Source organism: Onychostoma macrolepis, chromosome 18 (assembly GCF_012432095.1).
Source record: "Onychostoma macrolepis isolate SWU-2019 chromosome 18, ASM1243209v1, whole genome shotgun sequence".
NCBI classification, from domain to species: domain Eukaryota; kingdom Metazoa; phylum Chordata; class Actinopteri; order Cypriniformes; family Cyprinidae; genus Onychostoma; species Onychostoma macrolepis.
Genome location: NC_081172.1, coordinates 31,806,107 through 31,819,079, shown reverse-complemented (window position 1 = coordinate 31,819,079; position 12,973 = coordinate 31,806,107). Strand labels below are relative to the sequence as shown.

The 12,973-nt window shown below is 40.6% G+C and overlaps 1 protein-coding gene across 1 annotated transcript; it reads right to left on the bottom strand.

The window, feature by feature from the left end:
- Positions 1-440: 440 nt before the first annotated feature.
- Positions 441-12,336, bottom strand: LOC131524474 (uncharacterized). The gene is made up of 4 exons (XM_058751614.1): positions 11,899-12,336; positions 8,203-8,757; positions 2,897-3,139; positions 441-2,086 (listed from the first exon to the last, which is right to left on the bottom strand). The coding sequence occupies exons 2-4, from the start codon at positions 8,750-8,752 to the stop codon at positions 1,377-1,379; spliced, it is 1,503 nt and encodes a 500-aa protein (XP_058607597.1). The 5' UTR covers positions 8,753-8,757; positions 11,899-12,336; the 3' UTR covers positions 441-1,376.
- Positions 12,337-12,973: the final 637 nt, after the last annotated feature.

The following is a 12,973-nucleotide window of genomic DNA, read 5'->3' as shown; positions in this document are numbered from 1 at the left end:
AGATAGTGTGCTTCTGCTCTGAATAAATCAGTGTTCTCCCCTTGTTTTTTGCATTTATAAACGCATGTATTGCTGGAATCTCTGTAATGTACAGTACTTGCAGTGTTGAGAGTAACGCATTACAAGTAACGTGAGTTACGTAATCAGATTACTTTTACTAGTAAAGTAACATAACTTTTTTTTTTTTTACTAGGAAATATTTGAGTTACTTTGTCAAATAAGTCGATTTACAACTGAAACTCTGAGATAATATACCAGAGTATATTATATTGATACCAGAGTATATTATATTATATAATATTATATAATATTATATTATATTATATTATATTATATTATATTATATTATATTATATTATATATTATATATTATATATTATATTATATTATATTATATTATATTAATTGATACCCCAGTTTTCGAGTTGGGCGAGCCATAAACTTTAAATATGGTGGAGGAGAGAAAACACAGCAGTATACTGTTCGTTTTTCTCACAACATCTACATTACTTTCTCCTGCCAGTACAGTCATGTATATTTACGTATATAAATAACCATTTAATACGTATTGTATGTATTGAACACAGCGAAAATAACATTTATTTGGGTTCTATTTGGATGATGGATTATATTATTGACTTGAAAATCGTGTTACATGTGAATGGAACCAAGCGCAATATCCTCCTTTTTTTCATTTTTGAGGTTTAAATATGCAAATGAGGCATGAAATATGCACTAATTTGCATACATTTCTAGTACAAAAATCTAAACACTGGATGAAGGCAGTTTCAAAATTCTTGTTTATTTTTTTAATTTTTAAAAAAATGTTTTTACAGAGGGAATTTTGAGTATCTCATTTTTGTCACTCAATAATTCAGAAAATACAGACAGAAAACAATATATTTTCACAATTTTGGGGGGAATGAAATGTATGTAATCAAGCAAATTATATATGAACAAATCTCTCTGTAAAAACCTTCAGGATACAGACAGGAATAAAAATGTAAAGTTTGGTGTGTGTAAGTGCAACTGAAGTAGATATTTATGGCTCAGTGTAGGAGAAAAGACTCATTTTGAGAAAACGGCCTTTAAAAATATGTATTGTAACTGAAATCTATTGACACAAATAGATAGTGTTATAAAAAAAAAAACAAGAAAAAAAAAACACTTAACAGTGTCTTTTGGATGTTTTCTTTCCACTAGTCTAAAAACAACAACAACAACAAAAAAAACACTATGAAAAACTAAAAAGCCCAAAATCTCAAACTTGACAGGTGCATGAAAACACAGTGTTTTTGCCTGCAGTGTCTCCCTTCAAGACCCTAAAGAATCATATCAACTTGTGGAAAATGGGCATCCGGTGACCCCTTTAATCATCACAGGTACGTGTTCTCAATAACCACATCTCTAATCTGATCAACACTGTGCGGCGCTGGAGAGCAGGATTCCTCCTCCTGGACACAAACAGGACTCTCTGTCTTGGGACAGCTGGTTTCTTCCACCTGAGGGGAGCAGCAGAGCTTCTCCACACACTCCTGCCCACAGCGCAAACTACAGGCCGAGCCGCCACGGGCCACGGCTTCGCTCCGGATGAACTCCGGCTGCACAGTGCAGTGTTTGATGCCAAAAGCGTTCAGCACTGCTGTGATCCTCCCCATCAGATCTGCACACTGTGCTGCGTTCAGCCCGGCCGGACAGTGAACGTGCAGCGAGGCTACCACCAGCGCCTCCGACAACTGCCACACATGCAGCTCGTGAACCGACAGCACACCTGGGACTTCAGCGAGCCTCAGCCGCACCTGAGCGACGGAGAGATGCAGCGGCGTCGCCTGCAGCACCAGCAGACCGTAGCGCCGCAGCCTCGGCAGGGACATGGAGAACAAAACCAGCACACAGACTGCGGAAAAACCTGCGTCCAGATAAACCAGGAGGTGACAGTCTGAGTGAGACCGATGGCAGTGCGCTGCAGACAGCAGGAGAACCAGACCATTAGTCAAAATCAGGACTGAACCCAGAAGATCCTGGATCACACTGATGGAGCCGAGCTGTCGTCTGAACCCGGATCTTCCAGGAGCACACTGAGAAACTGTCGGGTTAAAAATGAACAAATTATATATAAATATTGTTGCATGTTGAAATTTAGGAGTCATTATGGACATCTCTATAGATATACTACTGGTCAAAAGTTTGAAATAATGATATTTTTTAATGCTTTTGATAGAAGTTTCTTCTGCTCATCAATGCTGCATTTTAAAATAAAAAAATACTGTTAAAAATAGTAATACTGTGAAATATTATTACAATTTAAAATAGCTGTTTTCTTTTATAAAATATCATTTATTTCTGTGATCAAAGCTGAATTTTCATCATCATTACTCTTCAGTGTCACATGATCCTTCAGAAATCATTCTCTAATACGCTGATTTGCTCTTCAAGAAACATTTCTGATTATTATCAATGTTGAAAACAGTCGTGCTGCTTCATATTTTCATTTTATTCAGAAATGATGCACTAAATTGATCAAAAGTGACAGTAAAGACATTTATAATGCTACAAAAGATTTCTATTTCAGATCAATTCTGTTTTTTCTGGAAAAAAAAAATAAAATCCTGAAAAAAACAATCACAGTTTCCACGAAAATAACAGCATAACTGTTTTCAACACTGATAATGATCAGAAATGTTTCTTAAATCGGTATATTACAATGATTTCTGAAGGATCGCGTGACATTGAAGACTGGAGCAATGATACTGAAAATTCAGATTTACATCACAACAATAAATTAAATTTTAACATATACTCACATAGAGAACAGCTATTTTACATTTTAATAATATTTCATAATATTACTGTTTTTACTGTATTTTTGTATCATCTTAAATGAACATGCTCTCACCGGTGGGTTCAGTGCAGGTGGAGTGACATGGTTCTTCTGGAAGTTGCACTGAATGCTGAATGATTTCCTGAGAACTTCCACCGATACTGGAAATGGACATTTGAGCATGACTGGACTGAACTGGATCAGAGATGCTGGGATTTGGTAACTCAGCAGAGCCGTCCTGACAGCCTTGATCTGCATCCAGAACACTCAATGCTTCAGGGTTGCAGAACATCAGTGTGTCATCTTGAAGAGCACCTCCTACAACACAATGATCATCAAGATCCTCAAAGCCATTCTGCAGCAGATGCTTAAAGGATAAGTCCACTTCCAGAATAAAAAAAATTCCTGACAATTTACTCACCCCCATGTCATCCAAGATGTTCATGTCTTTCTTTCTTCAGTCGCAAATAAATCATTTTTTTGAGGAAAACATTCCAGGACTTTTCTCCATGTAGTGGACTTCAGTGGTGGCCAATGATTTTAACGTCAGAATGCAGTTTCAGTGCAGTTTCAAAGAGCTCTACACAATCCCAGCCGAAGAATAAGGGCCTTATCTAGCGAAACGATCGATCACTTTCTGAAAACAAATAATATTTATACACTTTTTAACCACAAATGCTCGGCTTGCTCTAGCTCTGCGATGCGCGTCTTTATTAGCTGATGTTGGAAAGGTCATGCATGACGCAGGCCAAAGCACCGACCCAGTGTTTACAAAGCGAACATGCAAAAAAAGTAAATTGCCCTTTACAAAAAAGGTAAAACAACGATGTCGGATGATTTTAAAGTTGGATGAGAAAACGAGATGGAGTTTTTAACTGAAGTACAAAGACTAAGAACTAACCGCGCATGACCTTTCCAACAGGATTACATTTTGAGTGAAGACGCACATCGCAGAGCTAGAGCAAGCCGAGCATTTGTGGTTAAAAAGTGTATAAATATTAATTGTTTTCAGAAAATGATCGATCGTTTCTCTAGATGAGGCCCTTATTCTTCGGCTGGGATCATGTAGAGCTCTTTGAAACTGCACTGAAACTGCATTCTGACGTTAAAATCATTGGCCACCACTGAAGTCCACTACATGGAGAAAAGTCCTGGAATGTTTTCCTCAGAAAAATGATTTCTTTGCGACTGAAGAAAGAAAGACATGAACATCTTGGATGACATGGGGGTCGTGAGTACATTATCATGAAATTTTTATTCTGAAAGTGAACGTACTCTGTTACTATTGTAACCTCGGTTCCCTGAGATATAGGAACGAGTACTGCATCTTACTAGACGCATATGGGAAAACTCCTTTTTCTCCGATAACTGAAGCTTTTTTAAATAACGCAGTGTTACTGCACGGCCATTGGTTTGTGCAGTGCTTTAAAGACGAACCAATGGCTCGGCAGCGGAACCTTTTAAGGTTCACGTCCATTCAAGCAGAAAGGACCCGTGCCTGTAAGGCAGGGACTTCCAGGTTATAAAACCTAGCAAATGTGGACGGCGAGGCCCAGCCAGCCATCGCACATATTTCTGCGACGGACACTCCGCTAGACCACGCTTACGAATACGCAACACCTCTTGTGGAGTGTGGTCGTACTCCAATGGGGCAATGCAGGCCAAGGGTCGGAGGTCGACAGACTGTGGCGGCTCAAAGGGAGGGCCCATCAGGGCCCTTAGAATAGTAGGCAGATCCCAAGTAGGGACTGTGAAGGGGTGATGAGGGTTCAGCCTCCTGGACCCCTTCAGAAAGTGAACAACTAAGTTGTTCCTGCTCACCGATTGGCCTGCTATAGGAGCGTGCGAGGCTGCTATAGCTGCTACATAGACCTTGAGCGTGGACGGGCAGCGCCCCTTGTCCAGCAGCTATGTCACAGGAAAATGGGTCTGCGCCACGGGTTGAGCACCAGGCGGAAAATACAGACCAATTAAGGGTGTAGAGACGTCTCGTAGACGGGGCTCTAGCCTAAGTGATTGTGTTTTGAACACTCTCGGGGAGGTCCGTGAGCTCCCATCAAGAGGCCAAAGGTCTCAGGGGAATGGGCCAAGGGGCTGCGGTGAGCAGCTGAGACAGCTCTGAGAACCAATGCTGATTTCTCCAAAGCGGGGGCCACTAAAATAACTTTGTGTTTGTGTTCCCTGATTCGTCTGATGACCTGCAGGATCAGAGTGATCGGGGGAAAACCATAAAGCAGGAGGTTGGGCCAGTCGTGGGCCAATGCTTCCATGTCCTTCGAATAATAGGTCAGGCGATGAGAGTTGTCTTTTGAGGCGAAGAGGTCGACCTCTGCCTTGCCAAAGATGACCGAGATCTCCTGAACCTCTTGCGGATGGAGCGTCCACTCCTCTGATGGGACGTTGCTCCGTGACAGCATGTCTGCACCCTGGTTCAGTCTGCCTGGCACATGCATTGCTCTCAGCGAACGCAGGTTGTGCTCAGACCATACCAAGAGGCGCTCCACTAGAAGGAGGAGGCACCTCGAGGAGAGGCGCCTTGGTGATTTATGTAGGCTACCACGGTCATGCTGTCTGAACGGACCAGAATGTGGTGCCCCTTTAGGTCTAGTAAGAAAGTATGAAGGGCTCGACACACTGCCAGCATTTCCAGGCAGTTGATGTGGAGACTTCCTTCCTCCGCCTCGCACAGGCCGAAGGCCAGTCGGCCCTCGCACAGAGCTCCCCAACCCATGTTGGATGCATCTGTCGAGAGTCTCCTGTCGCGAAGGAGGCTGCGAGACGCTGTATGGCCAGAGCGCGCTCTGGCATGACTGCCACCCTCGTTAGGGCTGAGTCGAAAACTCTGGGACAGTGCGCTCTTGTCAAAGTTGACCCTGAGTCCCAGGCGCTCCAAGTGGCTGAGAAGGAGGGACCTGTGCGACAGCAGTTCCACCTCTGACTGGGCGAGAACGAGCCAGTCGTGGAGGTAGTTGAGAATGAGGATTCCCATCTGTCTCAGAGGGGAAAGAGCCGCGTCCATGTAAACGTGCGGTGAGCCAGGGACAGCCCAAAGGGCAGGACAGTGTATTGATAAGCCACACCCTCGAAGGCGAATCTCAAGAATGGCCTGTGATGGGGGGCTATCTGGATGTGAAAGTAAGCGTCTTTCAGGTCCAGAGAAATGAACCAGTCCTCTGGGCGTATTTGCGAGAGGATCTGTTTCAATGTAATCATCCTGAACGGACTTAGCCCCTTCCTCTTCCTGTCCCACAGATCAGGATGACGCCTTGGGCGCCTGATCCAGCACAATCTTGGGCTGGGGTCCCTGGTGCTTAGGAGGCGGGTGGCATCTAGCTGAACGTGGCTTGGGCTTGGGCTCCGGCTGGGGAGCCGGTGGCGCAGTCTTCGAGAGCTGGGGAGTCGGCGCCGATCTGGGGCAACTCTCTCGCGCTCTGCGAACCCTTCCACAGTGGGTCCAAACAGGCCGGTGGGGGAGACTGGTGAGTCCAGGAAGGGGACCTTGTCTGCATCCTTTATGTCCATCAGCATCAACCACAGGTGGCGCTCAAGCAACACTAAGCTGGCCATGGACCCGCCTATCGCCTGGGTCGTGGTTTTGGTGGCGCGTAAAGCCAGGTCGGTCGCACTGCGCAGCTCCCTGAATGCTGTGGGGGCTGGGCCAGTCTCGTCCATGTAGCGGAGGAGTTTGGCCTGAAACACCTGGAGGAAAGCCATGGAATGAAGCGCCGAGGCCGCCTGTCTAGCCGATGAGTAAGCACATCCAGTGAGCACTGAAGTCGTCTTACAGGGCTTGGACGGGTGGGCAGCCTTTGCCATCCAACCGATGGCTGTGGGCGGTCAAAGATGCACGGCCACCAACTCCTCAAGAGGAGGCATCCTCTCGTACCCTTTTTCTTCAGCACCGTCAACGGAGGTGAGGGCGGATGATGCAGCAGCATGCAGGCGGGCCGAGTAGGGGCCACGCCACGACCTAGTCAGTTTGTCATGGACTTCTGGGAAGAACGGTGAGGCTCGCTGACGAGGGGTCTGACGGCGCCCCGGCAGGAACCACTCATCCAGGCGACTAGCAAACCCAGCTCATCTACAGCCTTAGACAGGACGCGGAGCAGTTCGGCGTCCGTGTTCGGCTTGGGCTCCACAGACTGAAGGAGGGCAGGGTCACCAACCGAGTCCGACATCTCCTCAGCGTCTGATGCAGCCAGTGACACGCTGTCATCCAGGACCTCGCCTTCACTTCCCCCAAACGAGACCAGGTTGCTCGCAGCCGCAGAGGGACGCTGGTAGGCAGAACCTCTCTCGTGGGAGAGAGTGAAGTACGCGGGGTCTGAGCCGGCGTAAGCTCACTCATCTCGGCGCGCTTGCATCCTCTGTCGAGCCATTGGTTCGTCTTTAAAGCACTGCACGAACCAATGGCCGTACAGTAACACTGCATTATTAAAAAAAGGCTTCAGTTATCGGAGAAAAAGGAGTTTTCCCATATGCGTCTAGTAAGACACAGTACGAGTGAAGTATCAAAGGAACTTATCCTTTAACATTACTGTTCATAGTAAAATACAGAGGCCACAGAAATTTTTAGGCCACAGAATATGGAACTGACTGCACTGTACTTGATATTCTGTATTCACTGTATCACTAAAGGAATGCAAAACTGTCTTTGGGATTATAGAAGCAGCTCATAGCCAGTTGAAAGTGAGAGTAACTCATGTGACAAAGAAATATTCATTACAGACACATTCTCATCACTGCACAACCAAACCAATCACTTCTTCCACTAAATGTTTTCATTTTTAGATTTCAGATCAAACCAGCTTTCTTCTTGTCTTCTAGTTTACTTTGCATCTCAACTTCATCACACTGAAGAGGAAAGTGGACATTGAAGGATATTATCATTACCTAATGGAAATGGTTATTTGCTCATTTCCATCAAATAATAAAAAAAAACAAGTGTTGGTTCCAGAAGTATTTTTTTGCATTCATTTTTTCCCATAGGAATTTTGTGAGAGAACGGACTACAGTCCCAAGAGGCACTGTGAACAACATAATCAGATTAAAAACAATTGAGAAATATAAAACTATTGATTTAAATATGTTGATTAGAGGCATGTTATGTGTATTGCAAAATATGCATAGAGACAATTATTTAAATAGTTTGGAGAATTAACTAGTTACAGTCCTCTGACTGTTGATGATTTCTGTGCAGCATCATGGGTAATGTAGTTTTTCACCTGGAAGTCCTTTGCTGAACATGATTATTTTAAAAATAAGTTGAAATAATGCAAACAGATGGCTTCAGCAAAGCACATACCATCAAGCTGAATGGCATGACTGACCAATCAGAAACAAGTATTCCACACATAATAGATGGTTCTATTCAAACACACCTTTGCGTTCTGATGTAGAATGAGGGTCATTTCGCATCAGACTCTTGCTGATCCCATCAGCAGCTTCATCAATTCCTCTGCTGCTGCTTCTTCTCCAGGACAATACAAGTATATTGAATATCAGACTAGTTCCTCCAACCACAATGGACAGGAGTGGGTGTTGAATGGGTTCTGGCTGGACAAGATGTGTGAGAATCTCCAGACTAACGGAGACACACTGAGATGCCATGAGCAGAGCTGAGATCAGGATGCCGAAGGGTTTGAGACGCATCCTTCTGTAGTCCTCAGCATACAGAGGACTCGGACCTCCTGTAGAAGAGAGGTTTAGATGGGATGGACCAGCAGTCGTGGAGGTATCAGGTGAGCAGGGAGAATTAGAATGATGCTTTATTGCAGATAGAGCCAGATTTATGAAAACGTTGAGCGTATGGAAGCTGTCCACCGTAACGAGGAGAGATCTGCAAATTTGGCCGACAACAATCTCAAAGACCAGGAAGCCCAAGGTCAAGACCAGCACGCACATTTGAGAAGAGCCGGATGTCATCGCCATCGCACCTGCATAACAAGCAATGATATATTTTAAAGTCACCGTTAAATCCAGGAGTGTTTGTAAACTTTCTTTACTGGTGCACTCTTTTTTGACATCGAATTTTGAGAAGATAACAAAATGTAAACTCAGAATTCCAAGAAAATGTCATAATTGCAATAATTAAACTCCAAAAAAAAGTTAAAATTGCCAGACGTAAACTCAGAATTCTTAAAAAAAAAAAGTAAAAATTCCAAAGAAATAAAGTCAGAATTGCAAAATGAAAACTTAAAAAATAAATAAATAAAAATACAAAAAAAAATGTGAGAAACTAAAAATCATGACATGTAAACTTGTAAACTTGATTTGTAAAGGAAAAAAGTCAAAATTACAAGAAGTAAACTCAGAATTCCAATAAAAAAAGTCAAAATTGTAATTTTGGAATTTAGATTCCAAACTTGTTTCTTGGTGTGCTGTATCAAATCTTAAGTTAAATGTTTCAAAAACTAAAGAAATGTATATAGATTTTAGGAAAGAGTCCTCAATGAGTGCGACCATTATTAAAGGGGAGCAGATTCAGAGGGTAGAAGAGTATAAATACCTTGGAGTTGTTTTAGATCACAAATTGAGGTGAGATAAATGGACTGACGCTGTGAGCAAAAAGGGTCAGCAAAGACTATATTACCTTTGGAAGATGGTGTCATTTAGTGTAAGCCCTCCATTGTTAAAGGTGTTGTATAACTCTTTTATTGAAAGTGTATTGACCTGTTGTATTATTTGCTGGTTCGGGAATGTTACGGTGGAACAAAAGACTTTGTTCAGGAAAATTTTAAGTACTGCGAGTAAATTACTTGGTATCCCTGTGATGGGTTTACAACAAATTTATCAGACTAGATGTCTTGGTAAAGCTATGAAAATTATATCTGATAATAGGCACCCACTGCATAATGAGTTTGAGCTTTTGCCTTCAGGTAGAAGATTTAGGATACCGGTGTTATTCTTTTTTAAAACGGGGAAAATATGTTTTATATCACAGGCAGTGAAGTTTTTAAATGAAAGGTAGGCAAGAAAGATGTTTTTTTCTTCTTTGCCCCTTCTCTAAATGAGCAGGTCTCATTTTTTTTTTTTTTTTAATAAGTACTGTGAAATTTATGTTGTTTTGTCTTTTGTGAGAAACCACATATGGAAACAAGTCACTGAAACACAATTTCCCCAAAGGGATGAATAAAGTTACTACTACTAGAGGAAAAAAAAAAAGTCAGAACTGCAAGATGTAAACTCAGAATTCCAATAAAAAAAGTCAAAATTCAGAACAACTCTGAATTCAGAGTAAAAAAAAAAAAAAGTGTTAAATTTAAACTGAAAATGCAGAAAAAAAAAATTAAAAAATCAGCATTGTGAGATAATCTCAGAATTCAGAAATTTTTTTTTTTGCTAGATGTAAATTCAGAATTTGAAAAAAAATAAATAATAATAAATAAATAAATAAAAAAGTCAAAATTCAGAGGAAGAATTGTGAGATGTTAAATGAATTTTCAGAGAAAATAAACTCAGAACCTGTACTAAAGCTGAAATTCTGAGGAGGGGGGGAAATATAGACTTTCAATTCTCAAAGGAAAAAATAAAAGACAGAATTGTGTGATATGATTATTACAACGTAATAAATCGGGCTCTACGCTTTTTGCAAATGCGTTTGACCGATTAGATTGACAGCGATTCATTCACAAATCTGATTCTAAACACACATGACTTGATGATTATGAAATATTATCAGTGAACATAACTGTTCTACATGGTAATCTCCACCATCACACAAGGATTTATCGGTTCTAAATCAGGTTAAATCACACCGGTTCAATCAAGCGTACATTGCTATCCTGACGTTCCTCACAGTACAGTGATCGTTTAAGAAAGAAGAATGTGTTTATTTCTCTGGTGTGAAGCTGCAGAGAAACAGAGCTGAATACTAAGTGTCAAAGATGAGGCTCGGTTACCATGACCTCTATCAGGACTTCAGCGCATTCAGACTGCACGAATCAACCGAATGCTCTTTCTGGAGACACTCCAACGAAAAGCCTGGACTGCATGGAGAAAAACACACTAAAGCAGCAAGCGAAGGCACCACAGCTAATATAGCTTTAATTATTATGTGCTTATAGCCTGGAACGGATGGAGAGACAGTAAAGCCTTTACGCTGGATTAAACCGGTATTAACACTTATATTAACTGCCACTAATAACTGTTGGATTTATTCTGTGCTTAACAGATCAGTAGGTTCACATACATCAAAAATATACGACTAAGGTTTTAGTGACATTATTTTTATGCTTAATTGCCCTCACATTTGTACTTACTTAAATTTTTGCTGATTTCAATAATATATGTGACCCTGGTCCACAAAACCAGTCATAAGGGTCTTTTTTTCCCTTTTTAAAAAAATTGAGATTTATACATCATCTGAAAGCTGAATAAATAAGTTTGGGTGCAAATCTGAGCGTGCCCAAAAAACAACAACAAAAAACTAAATATTGAGAAAATCGCCTTAAATGAAGTGCAATGCATATTACTAATAAAAAATGAAGTTTTGATATATTTACAAAATATCTTAATGGAACATGATCTTTACTTAATATCCTAATGATTTTTGGCATAAAAGAAAAATGGATAATTATTGTTGGCTATTGCTACAAATATACTCCTGCTACTTATGACTGCTTTTGTGCTCCAGGGTCACATATTGTGTGAAGATTATTAGAATTTCTTAAAAGTAACTACTATATAGATAGATAGTTAGATAGAATTACTTATAATAATATATATAATAAATAAACTGAGGTTTGAATTGCAATATCTATCTAATCAAGGTTCATTTATTTTTTTTCTATAGCATTTTCATCTACAATAATCATCTTTATACTTAATGGTTGTTAAAGTTAGATAAAAATGGAAGAACAGCTTACTTAATAACTATTTATTTGCAGTTAAAATAATTTGACAATTGGAAGATGTAAAGTCAAAAAAATAAAAAAATGTAAACTTGGAATTCAGAGGCAAAAAGTCAAAATTCTGAGGGAAAAGTCATATTTTTCACTTATTTTTGCAGTTAAAATAACGCTATATTGTAAAAACACAACATTTCTCACTCACTAATCAAGAATAGCAACTTGTACCTGTTTAGGACGTCCCGAGCGCTACAGGAGAGTCTTCAGAGCAGCGTGAGATGAAAGAGTCATGCGAGGATCTTCTGAAGGAGCGCAGCACTTCCACAGCAGCTCACCTCACATTCTCACGGCCTGCGTTCACAGCTACAACTGATATGCAGAAAAAATGTCCACGAAGGGAATTCACATGGAAAGGCTGGGGCTCTGTTTAACTCTCTCTGTGCCTGAGGGAATCCTCACACAGCTCTGACAGAGAACACTAACACGTCACATTGAGTTTGACAAGCGAGAGGCTCTTTAAAGCACTAAACCAACAGCAGGCCACAATCAAAACACTGCAACGGACGCAGCTCTTACCTGAGCGCAAAAACACGCTTCAGATTTAACACTTACCCGGCAAGCTGTGAAGTTGATCAGTGATTGTGGAGAACGACTGTAATACTCTGATCTTAATGACTAACAGGAGGCAATGTACAAGTTCTTTATTTTTGCACGGTCCTGTTTTGATCCACAAAAGTTGATGACGACATTTCAGTGTCTAATGTTTTGACTTTCAAAGGACAGTGGATGAAGAAACAAAAAATTAAATGAAACAACATGAAATTTCCATATTGCGATTCAATTTCACAAATTACAAAGTGACTGCATTTAACCTTTTTTTTTTTAACACTTTATTTTAAGGACCAATTCTCACTATTAACTAGCATAGTGGCTGTTCATTAGTTGTCTTATTCTGCATGACCATATTTTAGGTCCCTTAATCTCTAAACTTAACAACTACCTTACTAACCATTAATAAGCAGCAATTTAGGAGTTTATTGAGACAAAAGTTGTAATTAATGGTTAGTTAATAGTGAGAATTGGACCTTACAATAAAGTGCAACCTTTTTTAATTTTTAAATAGTGTTTTCTTGAAAAACATACTCTGATAATCTATTTTATACACAGCTTTGAAAATGTTTATTTTTTTATTGATGGCGTGTATCTATCTGTCTATAAAAAAAAAAAAAAAAAAATTAGCAACAATGCTGCAATTGCTACAATGTAAATAGTGAAAGTTGACTTAACTTAAAAAAAAATTGAG

Coding starts and splice junctions, on each gene's coding strand:
- LOC131524474 (XM_058751614.1), bottom strand. CDS start 8,752: ATGGCGATGACATCCGGCTCTTCTCAAATGTGCGTGCTGGTCTTGACC. Junction 3,140..8,202: donor TTCTACATCAGAACGCAAAG/GTGTGTTTGAAT, acceptor ATTGTGTTGTAG/GAGGTGCTCTTCAAGATGAC. Junction 2,087..2,896: donor CACCTGCACTGAACCCACCG/GTGAGAGCATGT, acceptor TTAACCCGACAG/TTTCTCAGTGTGCTCCTGGA.